Source organism: Psammomys obesus, unplaced genomic scaffold, assembly GCF_907164565.1.
Source record: "Psammomys obesus unplaced genomic scaffold, mPsaObe1.curated_primary_1811, whole genome shotgun sequence".
NCBI lineage: Eukaryota > Metazoa > Chordata > Mammalia > Rodentia > Muridae > Psammomys > Psammomys obesus.
In genome coordinates this window covers 2292234-2307771 of record NW_026596125.1, presented here as the reverse complement: position 1 = coordinate 2307771, position 15538 = coordinate 2292234, and the positions used below count along the sequence as shown (strand labels likewise).

At 51.2% G+C, this 15538-nt stretch overlaps 1 protein-coding gene across 1 annotated transcript; it reads right to left on the bottom strand.

Moving 5' to 3' along the window:
* Nucleotides 1–2758: 2758 nt before the first annotated feature.
* Nucleotides 2759–14394, bottom strand: Golga7b (golgin A7 family member B). The gene is made up of 5 exons (XM_055630023.1): nt 13931–14394; nt 7030–7155; nt 4175–4327; nt 4001–4102; nt 2759–2930 (listed from the first exon to the last, which is right to left on the bottom strand). The coding sequence occupies exons 1-5, from the start codon at nt 13940–13942 to the stop codon at nt 2820–2822; spliced, it is 504 nt and encodes a 167-aa protein (XP_055485998.1). The 5' UTR covers nt 13943–14394; the 3' UTR covers nt 2759–2819.
* Nucleotides 14395–15538: the final 1144 nt, after the last annotated feature.

Sequence of the window (15538 nt, the reverse complement as noted above, 5' to 3'; positions counted from 1 at the left end):
CAGTCAAGCACGGAGGGTGGGGGGGTTGGGTGAATTTTGCCAGTTTGAAAATCCCCAGTCTTCCACAGAGCTTCCTCAATGAACAGCTTGGCTGAGGGTCAAGCCTGACCTCAGGCTACAGCAAACTTCCCAGCCAAGCAGAACTAAAGCATGGCTCTCCCTGCTACCGCAGCAGCTCCCCAGCCCACTCACACACACCCCAGGACTTCGCAGAGGCCCAGGCTCCCCCGGGCTCGAGCACAGAGGCAGCTGTCCCTTAAGCAGCAAACTAAAGCTTCTGAGCTACATGGATCTCTAGTCAGCATCACTCAGAGACCACCTCAGCCTTGGCCACACCCCAGGACCAGAGCTGTGGTCCCTGCAGTCAGTCGAGGTCCTCTCTGGAACAGACTCTTGGCCCAGGCCTGCCACAACCTCAGGCAACTTTCTACCTGGGAGGAAATCCCTGATTTAGCCTACCCACCGGCTCTATCATGGGAACACATTATTCAACTCTCTGGACCCGACAAGAAGACTCAGCTTTAAATCCCCCTCACCTCCAGAAGATGGTTTTAGAAAAGTGCCTGCTATGTCATAGGTGGTTAATAAATGCTTAATTTTGTGAAATCCAAGATAGAGCTATGCTAGTTTTTAATGTCTGCTTTCTAATCTTTTTAGATTTTTACTGTATGTGTATGGCGGGGGTCGTACACATTTCATGGTGTACATGTGCAGAGATGAGAGGAGTCTTTCAGGGTCTGCTTTCTTCTTCCACCTTTACACGGGTTCCAGAGCTCAAACTCATGTCACGGCAATCACTTTACCAGCTCAGCTTTGCCAGCCCATTCTAGTCTTCAACCCAGACAGTGCCTGGCCTAGGGTAAGAGCTCAAGAAATAGGCCCTAACCTAGCTCACTGATGAATTTTAATTTATTTATTTAGCTTTTATTTGAACATACTGTCTCTACCCAAAGTTGCAAATCCACCAAAGGTTAAGCTGGCAAGTCCTTTTATTGGAAAAAGATAAAACAAACGGTCTCCATTTTTGCCTCTTCCCAACAGGACGCACAAAGTCAGACACAATGCCCGGCCATACAGCAGGCTACGGAGGGCACAGGCTTCTGCCAGGAGTCAGGGGCTGCAGCTCGGGGAGGAGGGGTTCATGGCACCAGGGCTCGTGGGGCTCAGGGCTCCCTGAGGCTTCGGGGCTTGGCCAGCGCTCTCCATCTCTCAGCACGATCTCCTGCTGTCACATGCTGCTGCTTTGACCAGGAGAGAACCAGGTCCTCTCAGCTCCGGGAAGCTGCCTGTAGTGGCCGCTGTTTCCTGTCTGCTTCTAGCACCTGCCCGCTGAGGTAGGCAGCCCCTTCCTGTCCATCTTCAGACCCCAGGATGCCCCTCCCCTTCAACAGGCTCCCCTTGGGAGCGACAGCACCATTGGCTGGCTAGCCCTTCTTTCCCTGCAAGGCGCGTTGGCCTCGGATGTCCAGGGAAGCCTCACCTACGAGGGTCTAAGGGCAGGCTGGATATTCAGCATCTGTGGCCTCACCATGTCAGGGGGCTGGGAGAGGGCACCAAGGACCACCTGAATGTTGGCTCTGCTCTCCCAGGACCCCAACCATCCCTCCATTAGAATGTGCACAATAGAGCCAGAGGTGAGTGAAAGGCCGAGAGGAGGAGCCAAGCTGACAGCTCAGCTCTAGGACACTGACTCACAGAGGGCCAGGAGGAACTCACAAAGAGGCTCTGCAGACCAGTGTATGACAGGATGGGGCAGGACTTGGTAGTCATTAGCCCAGCAGCCAAAGAGAACACACAAAGTAATCTCTCTCTCTCTCTCCACACACACACGCTCACGCATAGGCATTCATACATCCACGCGCCTGTGCACAAGTATACATAATTTGCATGTGTGTGCACTCATACGCTCGCACGCTTCTGCATCCACTCAGATATACAGGTTCATCAAACACGCATACGTCCACTCAAGCCACTTGTACAAGCGCACATATACAGGCACTCGTATTCATACATTGTATATTCATGTGTGTGCTTGCTATCCACTCAAACATACATACATACATGCATACATACATACATACATTTGTGCACAAAGTGTGCTCTGCATGTATGCACACAATACAGGAATTGGCTCCGGTTCAGGAGTTCAAGCTCTGTCCAGCTGCGTTCATCCAAAGGGTTTTAACCATACCCCGGTAGACCCCATCAGAGTCCTGGGCTGAACCCCTATAACCAGTTACAGGAAGGGTGCAAAGTCTCAGAGCTGCGTGCTTCTGGGAGAGGCTGAGAGGACGTTCTGCTCTGAGTGGAGAACGGGAAAGGCACAGCCTGAGGAGAGGCTGAGTAACCCAACAGCACCCATCTGCAGGAGCCTCATGGCAGTCCTAGGCCTTCAAAAGAGCCCCAGGGAGCAGAGTCCAGGCAGACATGGGCTTTGAGGGTGAAGGATCATGCAGGGTGAGAATTCTCCAGGCCCTCCTTAGCTGGGTGGGAGAAGGAGGCAAGAAAGAGAGGATTTGTCCAAGCTGCCCCCACCCCCAGGTTTCCCTAGGAAGATTTGGCTGTGATGACCGAGATCAGCCCCGTGAAAGAAAAAATAAAGGGGGGAGGGGTCCAGGGTCAGAAAGAGGAGGATCCTGTCAAGGGGCAAAGGGTTGGGGACACGGAACACCGGGCAGTCATCCTCCCTCCCGCGCAACACGGTGGGCAGGGTGGGCCCAGACAAAGACTCAGAAGCGGGTGCTCTGGTAGCGCAACCTCCGCAGATCCGCCAGCCCCTCGCCCCGGCTGTAGACCTCCCTGCAGGGACTCTCGGCCAGTCACCGGGCCCCCGCCCCGCCCCCGCCGGCGCTGCTGCTGCCGCTGCCGCTGCTGCTGCCGCTGCTGGAACTGCCACTGCTGCACCGGTCCTCATAGATGGAGATCTCGATCTGGGACGACAGTTAAGGACCTGGGAGCATCCGGCCGCCAATCATGAACCGGGTACGGATCCAGAACGAGGCCTGTCACCCGAAGCTCGCTATGCCCCATAGCAGAGGCCAGAGGCCTGAAGCCCCAGCCCTTCTTGAAGCCTCAGCTAACGGTTTCTGAGAAGACACAGGGCTGAGGGCACCACGGGATCCCATGAACAAGAGCTTGGCCTTCCCCGAGATGCATTATGGGATGATCCAAAGTCACAGATGGACTGGGAGACTGCATTAGATACAACAAACACTTCCGTTTGCTGATCCCTTCTGGCGCACTCAAGTTAGGCCCATCCCTTTACCTACTAACCATCAATCATCACATCTGGGGACACTAACAGAGCCTTGGGGTTTCTGTGCAAATTAGTTGGAGTGCCTGAGTACTGAGCACAACACAGGGCTCATTAAAAAAATAAAAATAAAAAAGCTTGGGGGAATGTGTGTTTCTGGGATTATGTTGTTTGAACTCTTTTCTCAGCCTTATTGTAAAATGTATTCTTTTTAAGTATCCACTTCTGTTGCTACGTCAAGGGGGACAACTGTTCCAAAATGGGATCAGCAGAACTATCATCCACCCCCTGCCCAGCCTGTCGCGGCGACAGCCACCCCGGACGACCATCCCCGTCCCGGACCTCACTTTGCTCATCTGTGTTCAGTAGGTGGTGGGGTTTAACAGAGGGCTTTAGAGGGGGGTATAGAAGGCTTGCAGACTGTTGCAGGGCCAGGCGGCATTCTAGGTTAACAGAGCCTGGCCTCCAATCCTGACTGTGACGATCTGCTGCCTGAAGGTGACTGAGCCAGCTGACCCTCAGTGTCCTGGTACACTCGGGAGGGTAAGGAAAGAAGGGCCCACCTCTTGGGGATGTGATGAAAGTCAGGTGAGACTGTATTTTTTCAAAGCCTTTACATGGTGGCTGGCCTGAAATACGCACTGATGGCATGCGGTTCAAGAAATACAAAGCTCTAAACTCACAAACAGCCCCGATAAATAAAGGTAGAGGGGTGCCTATGGCCAGTGTGGGGTCCTGGAAGGATACAACCCTCATCCCACGTTCCACAGGATCTGTGAGCAGGAGCCCTCGAGGAGCGAAGACCTTCTCGTTCTGCTCCTGGATGTAGCGGGAAATCTTCTTGAGAACCTGCAGAAACAGGGTCCATGAGGATGAGTCTGTGGCAAGAAGGCTGGGGAAGGGGAGACGGGGAGGCAGCACCTTCTCGTAGTGGGTCTCCATGCAGAGGAAGATGAAGTAGGCTGTGGCACAAGCCAGGCAACCCTCCAGGTAGGAGCTGCCCCCAATCTTCTCAGCGTCCGCATAAAAACCGTTGAGGGTCTTCACGGTCTCCTCAAAGAGCTGCCGCTCAATCTGGGGGGAGAGACAGGCTGTCAGCCTCCCACAATGAGGACATTCCCAGGTGGTGCTGGGAAAACAGAAGCCGCAGGGGTTTCCTCATCTGTAGGATGGGAACAAGCCTGGCTACTGGCCTTCCTTGGAAACAGGACACTCGTGATATCCTCGATCAGCGGCTCTCTAATCCATAACCTTTTAATACAGTTCCTCGGGTTGTGGTGAGCCTCCAACCATAAAACTTATTTTTTGTTTGTTTGTTTGTTTGTTTGGAGACAGGGTTTCTCTGTGTAGCCTTGCCTGTCCTGGACTCACTTTGTAGGCCAAGCTGGCCTCGAACTCACAGAGATCCGCCTGCTTCTGCCTCCCTGAGTGCTGGGATTACAGGCGTGCCCATAAAACTATTTTTGTTGCTACTTCGTAAGTGTAGCTTTTCGACTATTATGAATCATAATGTAAATATCTGATAGGCAGGATAGCTGATATGTGAGCCCTGTGAAAGGGTCGTTTGACCTTCAAAGGGGTCACCACCTACAGGTTAAGAAATACTGTCTTAGGTGTTTTTTTCAGAAGCTCAGCCAAGTATTCTGGTGATAACACTCTCACTGTGATGGTTGTGGCAGAGCTCAAGAGCAAATTCCCATAAGCAAGTTCTTCTGATTCGGAAGGGGCTTCAGCTGCCTGTGACTGACAGTGAGAGCACAGGAGAGCCTCTCCAGGGGTGCCCCTCCCCCAGCTAAGAAATCAGTAGCCACCACAGCTTGTGTGTGTGTGTGTGTGTGTGTGTGTGTGTGTGTGTATCTGTTTGTGTGTGTTTGTATGTGTCTGTTTGTATGTGTGTGTATCTGTGTGTGTTTGTGCGTGTCTGTGGGGGGGTCTGTGTGTGTGTCTGTGTGTGTGAGTGTCTGTTTGTGTATGTTTGTTTGTGTGCCTGTGTCTGTGAGTGTGTACAACCAGGTAGCTAGCCTGTATTTGCACCAATAGGAAACACTAAGAACTTCCTGTGCCCCAGCCTCTTCGCAAATGCTCATACACCCTCAGAAACATTCTTGTCATCCTTACTCTTCTTCACAGGTGAGGATTGCTCTGTGATCCTGAGACCATAAGAACCCTGAGGCCTCATCTCTGGCCTCTCTGCCCCAACTTCCTTCAGAGGACAGGATGCTTACATAAGAACAGATGCTCATGGCTTTCCAAGAGCTAGTGTGGATTCTCAGCAAAGACCAGCCATGCCTCAGATTGGCCTGGTCTACAACATAGATTAGCACTTGGCCCCTGCCCTCCTCCAATCCCAAGTCAGTTCTAAGGCAGCCCCTGGTCGGGGCTGTACACCCTCAGAAACAGGAGCAGAACACAAGCCTTGGCTGACTGCCTTAGACACCACCAGCAGGGGAGGATGGGACATCAGAACCAACCCCCTTTGTATAAGACAGGTAAAAAGGTGATAGGAAAGCAGCTCCCAGCTCTTCCTCTGGGTCTCTAAGCTTCCCTGCCCCAGCTGTGATCACGCTGTATCTACTTTCATCTGTACCTACTGAGGAAGAACTTGCATCGGTACGAACATCAGAGGCCAGTGGAGAAACAGAGAAGGCAGGCATCTGGCTCTTGTAGTACCTTCTAAGAACTTTGGTGAGGTCACTTTCTGCTTCCAGCCCTGACGTGCTCTTCTGCCTCTGAGGCAAAACAGAGTTTGTGTTTTGCTTAGGTTGTGTGTATGCACAACGTAAGAAGCTGGTTAAAGCACATGAGTGTGTGGGAGCTCTGAACCCATCTGTTGTTTCCCTGGCAATGCTGACCCTGGCAGCCTCTCGAGGGCTTTAAGTGGCGGTGCTCAGTGCTGGCTACACACTAACATCACAAAGCACATTTTAAAGCCTACGCCACACATCCCCCAAAGCGGTGCTGACCCAGTCTGTGAAGGGGAGGGCTAGGCCAGAGCAGCAAAGACTACTGTCACTCCACCCTGCCCAAGCAGATGCCTTGTCTGGTCTCCCATTTCCCAAGGCTCACAAGTGGCCCCAGTCCAGCTAAGAGTGGGAAAGACACTGCCCTTGACAGCCAGCTAGTGCCAAAGCAGGATCTGGGGACACTTAATTCTAGCTATCCTGAGAATTCCTCATTTAAAAAAAAATTTGAAGTCTGACCAATTATAATTTTAAAAAAAATTTTAGTTAACTTACAAATTAAGATGCCAGTGTATAGGTCCCACTCCCCAAGATTCTTACGGAAGTGCTTTGGCGTACACTGAGATTGTTTTCAGCTCCCCAGAAAATTCTAGTGTGTAAGCAAGGTTAAGAACAGCTGCCAACAAGTGGAGATTCCTAAGCCACAGGCCAGCGACTGAGTCAGCAAGGGGATGACACCTAATCTCAGCCACTAGGACTCAGGAATTTACATTTGTTTAACAAGTTTTTTTAGAGAATTCTCACAGCAGGGTAATTTGAGCTACTGGACTGGAAGAAGTCTGAGGTTTTGTGTTTTGCTTTGCTCATTTTCTTTTTTTCTTTTTCGTAGAACTTTCTGTGTGGAAATACAAGACAATGCAATGGCTTTATCATTCTTCCATTTGAGGTAGCTGAACAAATCGTGCCTTTTGTGATATTATGTGTCACATAAGACTAGAGGAAAAAATTCATTCTATCTAAAAAGACCCTCAGTGCCACCATGGAGGTAGAGCTCACGTTTAGAAAAGGGTCTTTTCAACCAAAAGGTACCCTTACCCTGCTATCCAGCTCTGGTGGGAATTTAGTCTGGAACTGGCAGATGGTGCCATCGCTGTAGTCTCTCTGGATAAAGACCTTGGTGGCCAGGGAAGCGCTTCGCCGGAGCTCCTGAAGATTGTGGACCTGAGGAGATGGGCGGGAGACACATGCTTAGGGGACCATTGTCTCTGTGCACTGATAGGTAGGGCTCTCCAGCATGGCTGAACCCTGGCACACAGGATTGTGTGTGCAGCCAGGCTCCACCAGGGGCCTAGAGAAGCCTGTGTAGTTCACAGGAGAAACTGCCTAAGGTCACCACAGCAACTCTACAGAAGCCTAAAGCAGGAACGAAGTTGGGCCAAATTGAGGCGCTCAGAGCCATCAATCACAGGAAAAAACAAGTTCTGACAAGAGAAGCGAGGCACAGTGGCCCAGGCCCTCGCTTGGAGAACTCGGCACAGACCAAGATGGAAGCCTTGACTGAGCCCTGCAAGTGGAATTCACAACCAAGCTGGGGAGTGGGGAATGTGGAAGGGAGGAAACCCTGTTGTGTCCGTGAACAGCAAGGGAGACTGAGGTCCAGGCCAAGTTCTGAAAGAACAGGGAGCACACCCAATGGTTTTCTTAACCCAGCAAGGGGCCCAAAAATGGTTATTTCCTAAGAGATAACTGAGTATAAAGTGGACCGGAGCCAGACACTGAGTTAATAGCTTTCCTTGTGGGAATGAGAGGGATGACTGTCTCTCCATCCAATCTGAAAACTTGACATTGACCCAGCTCTGGAGGGGAGTGGGCTCCACTCCACAAATGACAAGGTCTCTTTCTTCTATCTCTCCAGCCTCACACTGGAGACAAACACTAGTGAAATGGGCCCAGGACTGGAACCATTCGGAGAGGAACCGTGTGGAGAGCAGGCCCTGAAGGCAGAGCGCAGAAAAGCCAGTTCATCCTGTGTAATTAAGCTGAATCCATCCAGTCACTCTACTCTCATTTATTGAGTCCCTGCTACTGCCAGGCTCTCCAGACACTGAGCAAAAGTCAGTCTGCAAGCTCCAGGGAAGAAGACAAGTAAATGTGTAATGAATTAGACTGTGACGAATGGTTGAAACAGAGTCACATTAACTCAGAAATGCTTATTCACCAAGACTTCCTGGAGACTGCGCTGAGTCCTGAGGGAAGGTTAGGGAGGTAGGGGCTGACCAAAAGTAGAAAGAGGATGACGACCCTGGGAAAGGGAGTATTGAAGACAGCAGAACACGATCTGCTCTGGTGGCTGGACACAGCATTTAGCAAGACCAAAGCTGGTTTGCATAAGAGATACAGTCAGTGGGAGATGAACATGTTCTGTGGTCAAGGGTGAGATTGCAAGCAGGATGGGCCTCTGCCAACAGGAAGGACTTCGGGTGGGAGATGCCTAAAAGATGAGGAAAAGAGTAGAGAGAAGTTGACAAGACAGAAGGAGTGGTGTGTCAAGGTCTTAGAAATGTAGGAATCAAGCCAGGGGTGGTGATGCAGGCCTGTGATCCCAGCACTCAGGGAGGCAGAGGCAGGCAGATCTCTGTGAGTTCGAGGCCAGCCTGGTCTACAAAGCGAGTCCAGGACAGCCAAGGCTACATAGAGAAACCCTGTCACAAAAAAAAAAAAAAAGAGAAAGAAGGAAGGAAGGAAGGAAGGAAGGAAGGAAGGAAGGAAGGAAGGAATTGCAGAACATTACATAAGACACTCCTAAACTCAGGTAAACTTTGCTTCAAGCGAGAGATTTGATCTCAAAGTTTTGGGAATGAATTAAATGGCATATAAGTGCTCCTCTGGCTTCAATACAGCTTGATTCCCACTTGTCAGAATCTTTATAGAAAAGGTCCTTTTTAAAGATCTGCTAGAATCCTATGATACTTTTGGAAAATTCATGCTTTAAATCACCATTGCTTTAGCAATATAAGTTAATCATCAATGTGTCCACTCAGTCCAGTTACTGCTCCACTATAACAAAATGTATAGTGTAGAAAATGTATTTTCTTGAGAAAGGAAAGGGGCTGTGGCCTTCCCTGCCCTTCCAAAGCCATCATGAAAGAGCAAGCCCTGGATTCTTTCAGCTCTGGAAGGATCATTCCAACAGTTTTGTAGGAGTTGATAAGCCTAAGGGATCCAATGGAAGGAGATTCTTTTTGTCATAGTTCAGAGTGAAAATAAAATAGTGCCAAGCCACAAAAGGTGGTGGTAAGAATGGAAAGGAGACAGAAGCCATGTGTCAGCCACTCTGACCTGGACTTGGCTTCCTGCCACAGGCATTTGTCTGAGCCTCACACACACACACCCGTGTACACATAGATGTAGGTGCTCCCATGTCCCATGATGGCGTGTCTCTTAGTGACTGGCTGGCTCATGACCAGCTATTTCTTCTTCCTCCTAAGAACACAACTAAGTTCATCTCAAGGCCTCCTTGCATGCTGTAGTGGCCACATGCTGAGTAAAGTGAGTGGAAGTGATGAATACCCTATTTGATTCATACAAACCTGAAACTCCTCCCCTTCCCTGGAAACCAGAGGAGCCAGGCACCAAGGACAGAGGACCCGGAAAAGGCCAGAGTCCCTGAATGATCACTTGGCCATTGCCTGCTATGGTCAATGACATATGCCGGCTGACTGGGAGTCCTCCCGTTCAGGACTTATTGAGAAGGAAGTACTCTTCAATGATTAAGATGTTAGGTGCTATCTTACATAATACAGACCTATTTCCCCTGACTTTGATTTATTCATGCTCAAGTCTCCGGAGTGGGAGGGGTCAAGCCCTCCTTAGCCACAGCTGTATCCTGAACCTAAGAGCCTGTCCTGGCTCCAGGTGCTTAGGCATCGGCTTCTGCCCCTGGAGAATGTATGCTGGGCTATGAGAAGTCTGTAGAGGAGCATATAAGATACATTTTACATGTAAGAGCTTTGGCATGCCAGACCTACATAGCACACACATCACACACTCCAGCATAGTTGGTGAAGAGCAGGATTTTAGGAAAGAAAGGGTCTCCCGGTTCTCTCCATCTATGGTAGTTCCATCATGAAGTTCCAAGGGCCCAGGCAGAAAGACGGCTATGGAGCATGGCAGCGGGAGACCTGGGCTCGGGCAACATGGCCCTTGAAAAGTCTGCCCTTCTCTAGCACCCATTTCTTCAAAGACACTAAGTGGGAACCCCATATCACAGCCCCTCCCATCTCTGAATTGAAAGAAGCCTTATCCAGAATGACGGACAGAAACATTTCTAGAGGCAGAGCAGTCAGTGAGCTGGGTTGGCCCTTGTGGCTAAGAGAACTTGAGGCCTGTGTCTGTCAGAGAACCAGCCAGCTATCGCCATTGCATTAAAGAATGTACACCCAGATACCCAACACTTGTGATTTTTTTAAAAGAGGCCACAAATCTAAATTTTCGTAATGTCAGATATCCTGATTTCTAAATGTTTCTGTTGTGTGTGTGTGTGTGTGTGTGTGTGTGTGTATTTAGCACTTATCAGGCTAAATAAGGCCACCTGTGAAGAAGGGCTTAACTCCTATAGCTCCAGTTTGAGAATAAAGACAGGGACTAGCACCAGGCCCCAAGCACTTACCGTCCTGCTTCTTGGTCTCCAGCAAGTGGGAAAGAGTTCTACAGCCACCCACCCCCAATACTTCCTGAGGCTGTGAACTCTGTCTCCCTCCTCGACACCCCCCAGCTCTCCCTTAGCATCTCCCCAGGGGCGCTTGGATGTCTATGTCCCACAGTCTTCAGCCCTGCCCCTCTCCCGCAGCACCATTCTCCAGCCTGCTGGCAGTTGAGGCCAAGGCCCAGGCTAGTCCATGAGGAGGAAGATCAGAGATGAGCTCTGTGGGCACCATTTCCCAAGCCACAGTGTGACAAGGAATGGAAGGATACCTAGAGATAGGGCGCGGCAGGTGACACAGTGTGTCTCTATACAGCTGGCGGTCCCTCAGGCTGGCCTCATCACTGGAATGTGATGAGCTCCTGGGCCTGGTATGCCCAAGACAAACAGGAGGACCCAGCTAGTCCACAGATCCACCCTCACACAAAAAAGCATCTCATTCCATAAGGTGCAGGTGAGGCTCAGCTCAAGACTCATGGGACCCATATGATGCTCTAATGCTGGGCTGGGCTGGGCTGTAGTAGAGGAGGGCAGATCATGAGTCACTGGCAGCCAGGCAGGGCCTGCAGGTGGAAAACTGGGCACAGGGCCACCCTTCTCCTCAGCCTACGCTAGGGCCCAAGCGCAAGCCAGTGACTCAGAGATCAGACCTCCAAATACCCTGCCTGGCTAATGCCACTTGGGTGCACTCAAGCTTCTCTGACCTGCCAAAATCCACTTTAAGAAGCCCCTCCCACAAAAGACACTTTCCAGGTGCTCTTGGCCATGTGGACTGTTTCCCAGGCAGACCCTGCTCCTAGTGACATATTTACAGAGGTTCACTGCTCAGGAAATGGGCTCAGGAAAGCCTTCCAAATGAGGTCAGTCCTCACTCAGGAACCTTCCTCCCTCCTGTGTTCCTCACACACACGCTTCCCCTAATGCTAACTTCTAAATAGAAACCTGGAAGCAAAAAAAAAAAAAAAAAAAAAAAAAAAAAAAAAAAAAAAAAAAAAAAAGCCAATTTCTATAGGAAGCCATCTTTCCCCTTCCCCTTCATCTCTACTTTCCTTTCCTCTCTCTCTCCCTGTCTCCTCCCCCATCCTCAAATCCTACCCCGTCCCACCGCTCAGCCCAGCTCCACTTCTGCTTCCTCTTCAGAAAGCTAAGGAAATGAGCATGGGAACTAGGAGTGAGCTTTTCCTCCCCCCTACCCCCACAACAGGTTTTTCCTGGTAATCTCAATCCAATCCTAATAGTAAAAAAAAAAAAAAACAGCCTAGGGGAATGACTCACCAGGCATCATACATCCTGTATCAGGGTCCAGCCAAGGCCAAGCTCTGAGGTTGAAAATAGCCCCCAGCTCCTGCCCATCCTAGATACTCTTCTGTCCCTCTGCCCTCAAAATGACCAGCCAGACCAGACAGGAAATCTGAGTCTCCCTAGCTCAGTGATTCTCAGCTTTTCTAACCCTGAGACCCTTTAATACGGGTCCTCATGTTGTGGTGACCGCCAACCATAAAATGATCTTCATTGCTACTTCCTAACTGTAATTTGGCTACTGTTATAAATCGTAATGTAAATACCTGATATTTCTGATGGTCTTAAAGGGGTCTCAACCCACAGGTTGACAAATGCTGCTGTAACTATTCCTGACACAGCTCTCCTCACTCAAGTCCTGTCTCAAGACCTCAGCCCTCTAGCAAACATCATACTAGCTAATTGGCTATACTGTCCTGAATGCAAACCAGCAAAGATAGTGGTCATGGAGAAAGGGTGAATTATTGTCTTGGCACTGCAGTTGTAGCATCTGTAAAATGGGATGAGGAAGCTTTCTTTAACTCCTTCACCAGACTGAAGGAAGCTTCCAAGCCCCAGTCATGTCATCCATTAATTACAGATAATAACACCATCCTTACCGACTTCACAGAGCTGCTCAAACACTGAAAGGCGTTCTGTGTGCCATGGAGCTGTACCCACACAGGCATTATGAGCAGAGCCTCTCCCAGGGGAGAGTCATCAAGCCTACTACCAACAGCTTCCTGGAAACCTGGCCTCAGCCAAGAGGTGCGTATATGCCTGTAGAATGTGTGGGCCACAGCAGACCTGTAGGGAAGGGATACCAGGACAGACAGGCCTGTTGGAATTCATCAGATCACACTAGCAACTGCTGCGGCAGCCTGGCAGGCCTGTCTGGGAGGTGACCAGACTTTGCTTCCTCCATGTTCCTCTCGGTCTCTGTGGCCCTTCTGAAGTTCTCTGTATCCATTAGAAGGCGGGCTTGCCCACACACGGGGGCCTTGTGCAGCCTCAGAAGGCCAACAAGGCCAAACAACATCAGGAGAGTCAGTGGGACAATGGCAATAGCACTTGGTACTGATGCCGTGCCACTCAGCAGGAGCCATTCACAGGCCTTTGCTTTCCTCCTTGGCAGTGTTCCAGCTAAGCTGGAAATGGGGGAGACACCACAAAAGAAGACAGCGGCAGAACTGGGGAGACTCAGTGTGCTGTTACACTCCAAAAATTCAAAGAAACTTTCAGCTCTGCTGTTGGCATGCTGTGTGAATACCAAACCAACCCTTTTTTCATATGTCAGCTTTATCATGCATGAAGCCCAAAATGAGGGAGAGGGGTAGCCTCTCAAGTATTACGCCAAGATTTTGTCCTTAGATGACAGGTCCTTTGGTCCATAGGCACACTGTGAAGTGTGCAGGCTACATACACACACACACACACACACACACACACACACACGAAGACATTCTGGGACCAGCAACTCAAATGGAGAAGGAAAGCAAAAAAAAAAAAAAAAAAAAAAAATGATGATTCTCAAAAGTGGAGGCTGGTGGAGGAAGTTCATTAAAACCAACCCTTTAGGTTCTGGGCCTGAAGAGGTCTGTGTCCACTCCTCCTAAGGAAATGCAGATGTGGAGGAAGGTCTTTTTTCCTTAGTCAAGCATTTGGGTTACAGGCAGGCTACTGTGGCTGCATAGCAACCACAGCAGCAGGCCACAGGTGTGCAGGGATGGCCAAACCTCTGGAGAATCAGAACCATGTTCAGAAGAAGGGGAAAGCCTAGCCCAGCTGGGACCTGGTGCTGTTGGTAACAAGTGGCATGGGCAAGATTGACATGCCGGAGGTGAGGGGACCACTAGCCCAGAGCCCTGCCTTGCCATTCCATACCCACACTCCCATGAACCGAGGGAACCACCCCCTACCCCCATCCGCCCCCACCGTCTTCCTCGTGCCCAGTCTGCCCCTAGTGGGGAATCATTCCCTGCGGCATTGCCTGCGGGCTAAGGTGCTGGCGCCTACCTCAGTGGCCATCTTCAAGGGGCGCTGGCCACTCCTAGGCTGCCTCAGGGCTGGTCCAGGGGGGCTGTCCGCGGTGCTGACTCGAAGAGCGGGTGGGCTGACCGAGGCCAGTGGGGGCCTGGTTGCTGTCCGCGGTGCTGACGAGGTTGCAGGAGCCCGAGCGGTACTCCTGCGGGCGGCGGGGGCCCGGAGAGGGGATCTGTGCTGTCCACGGTGCTGATGCGGGAGCCGGGCCGGGGAGGCGAGGCCGCGCCCGAGGCTCCTCACCGCCCGATCGCCTGCTGCCAGGGCTCCTGCAGGCAATGGCCGGGTTTATCTTTGACAACAGCAGCGGCGGCGGCGGGCACGGGGGCGGCGGGGGAAGGAGGGGCCAGCGCCTCGGCAGGTGGGGAGGGGGAAGCCGCGGCCCCCAGACTCCGGCACCCGCCAGGGAGGAGCCCCGCCCGCGGCCACCGGCTCCGCTCCCTCCCCGCCCCACCCCGCTCCGCCCCTCCCAGAGCCCCGCCTCTCCTGCCTGCCCTTCCCCAGCAGGAGAACCTAGAGCGCTGTGCTAGCTGCCACCTCCTCCGGGGACTTTCTGATGAGGCGAAGGGGAGAGGCTGGACTCTGCTTCAAGGCACTCCAGCCTGTGGGGACGTCCTGATCGTCCACAGGCAGCCGTGTATGGCCTCTACATCCCCAACATCTGACCCTAACCCCTCCCCCACCCTGCCCTAGGCCGCCTCCTCTTCTTTATTTTTTTTTCTTTCTTCTCTCTAGCCTGATTCATCTCTGTGTACTCGGCAAGCACTACCCGGCCTTACGTGGACGTTCCCTCTTCTCTTTTCTCCTTTCTATTTCCTTGAGTCCCATTAGCTTAGAGGAAAATGCTGCAGATACCAGAAAATCTTTTATTTAAATACCTGCGCACATTTCAACCCCAGCTTTCCCCCGGGGTCCCTTCTTTCTTCCATATGGAAGCCAGTCTTTCCTTACGCTCCTCCTGGTCTGGGTCCTACCCCTTAATCCTTCTCCCCTCTGCCATCCCAGATTTTATACACACTCCTCCATTAACCCAACACCATCACCAGCCAAAAACCACAAGCAGAGAAGGCCAAACCGGTATGCTGGCTCTCCAAGGTGGCAATTTGGCATCAGGCCTTCCGATCAAACGGCTTATCTCCTTAATAAGCAGAAAGGAACCCCCACCACAGGTGCCCTTGAACACACCCATAACACCCCCAGATTTGTTTCTGAGGAGAGCTAGGTACTTCCTCGACAACCTGGCTCCTCACAGGTCAGCGGCGTTAGCCACACACGCTGGAGGGATAACAACAGGCAGCCAGAGGAGCTGACTCCAGACAGGCTTCTCCTGACTTTCTCCCTGGAGTGGCCACCTCACCTTCAGAGTCTGTGATCCTCTTTCTGCAGAACATACTCACTGTCCTTCGCTAGCCTGTAGCTAGGGTCCTTTTTTTTTTTTTTTTAAACAAAAGTTCATTTTAAAATTTCCACAGAACTTTCTGTTTTCAATAACAGACATTTCTGGATCATTAACTGTGTGCTAGACAATACGTTCCACACTGCGCATACACTTTGTAATCCCTACAACTGATGTGAGTTATATGT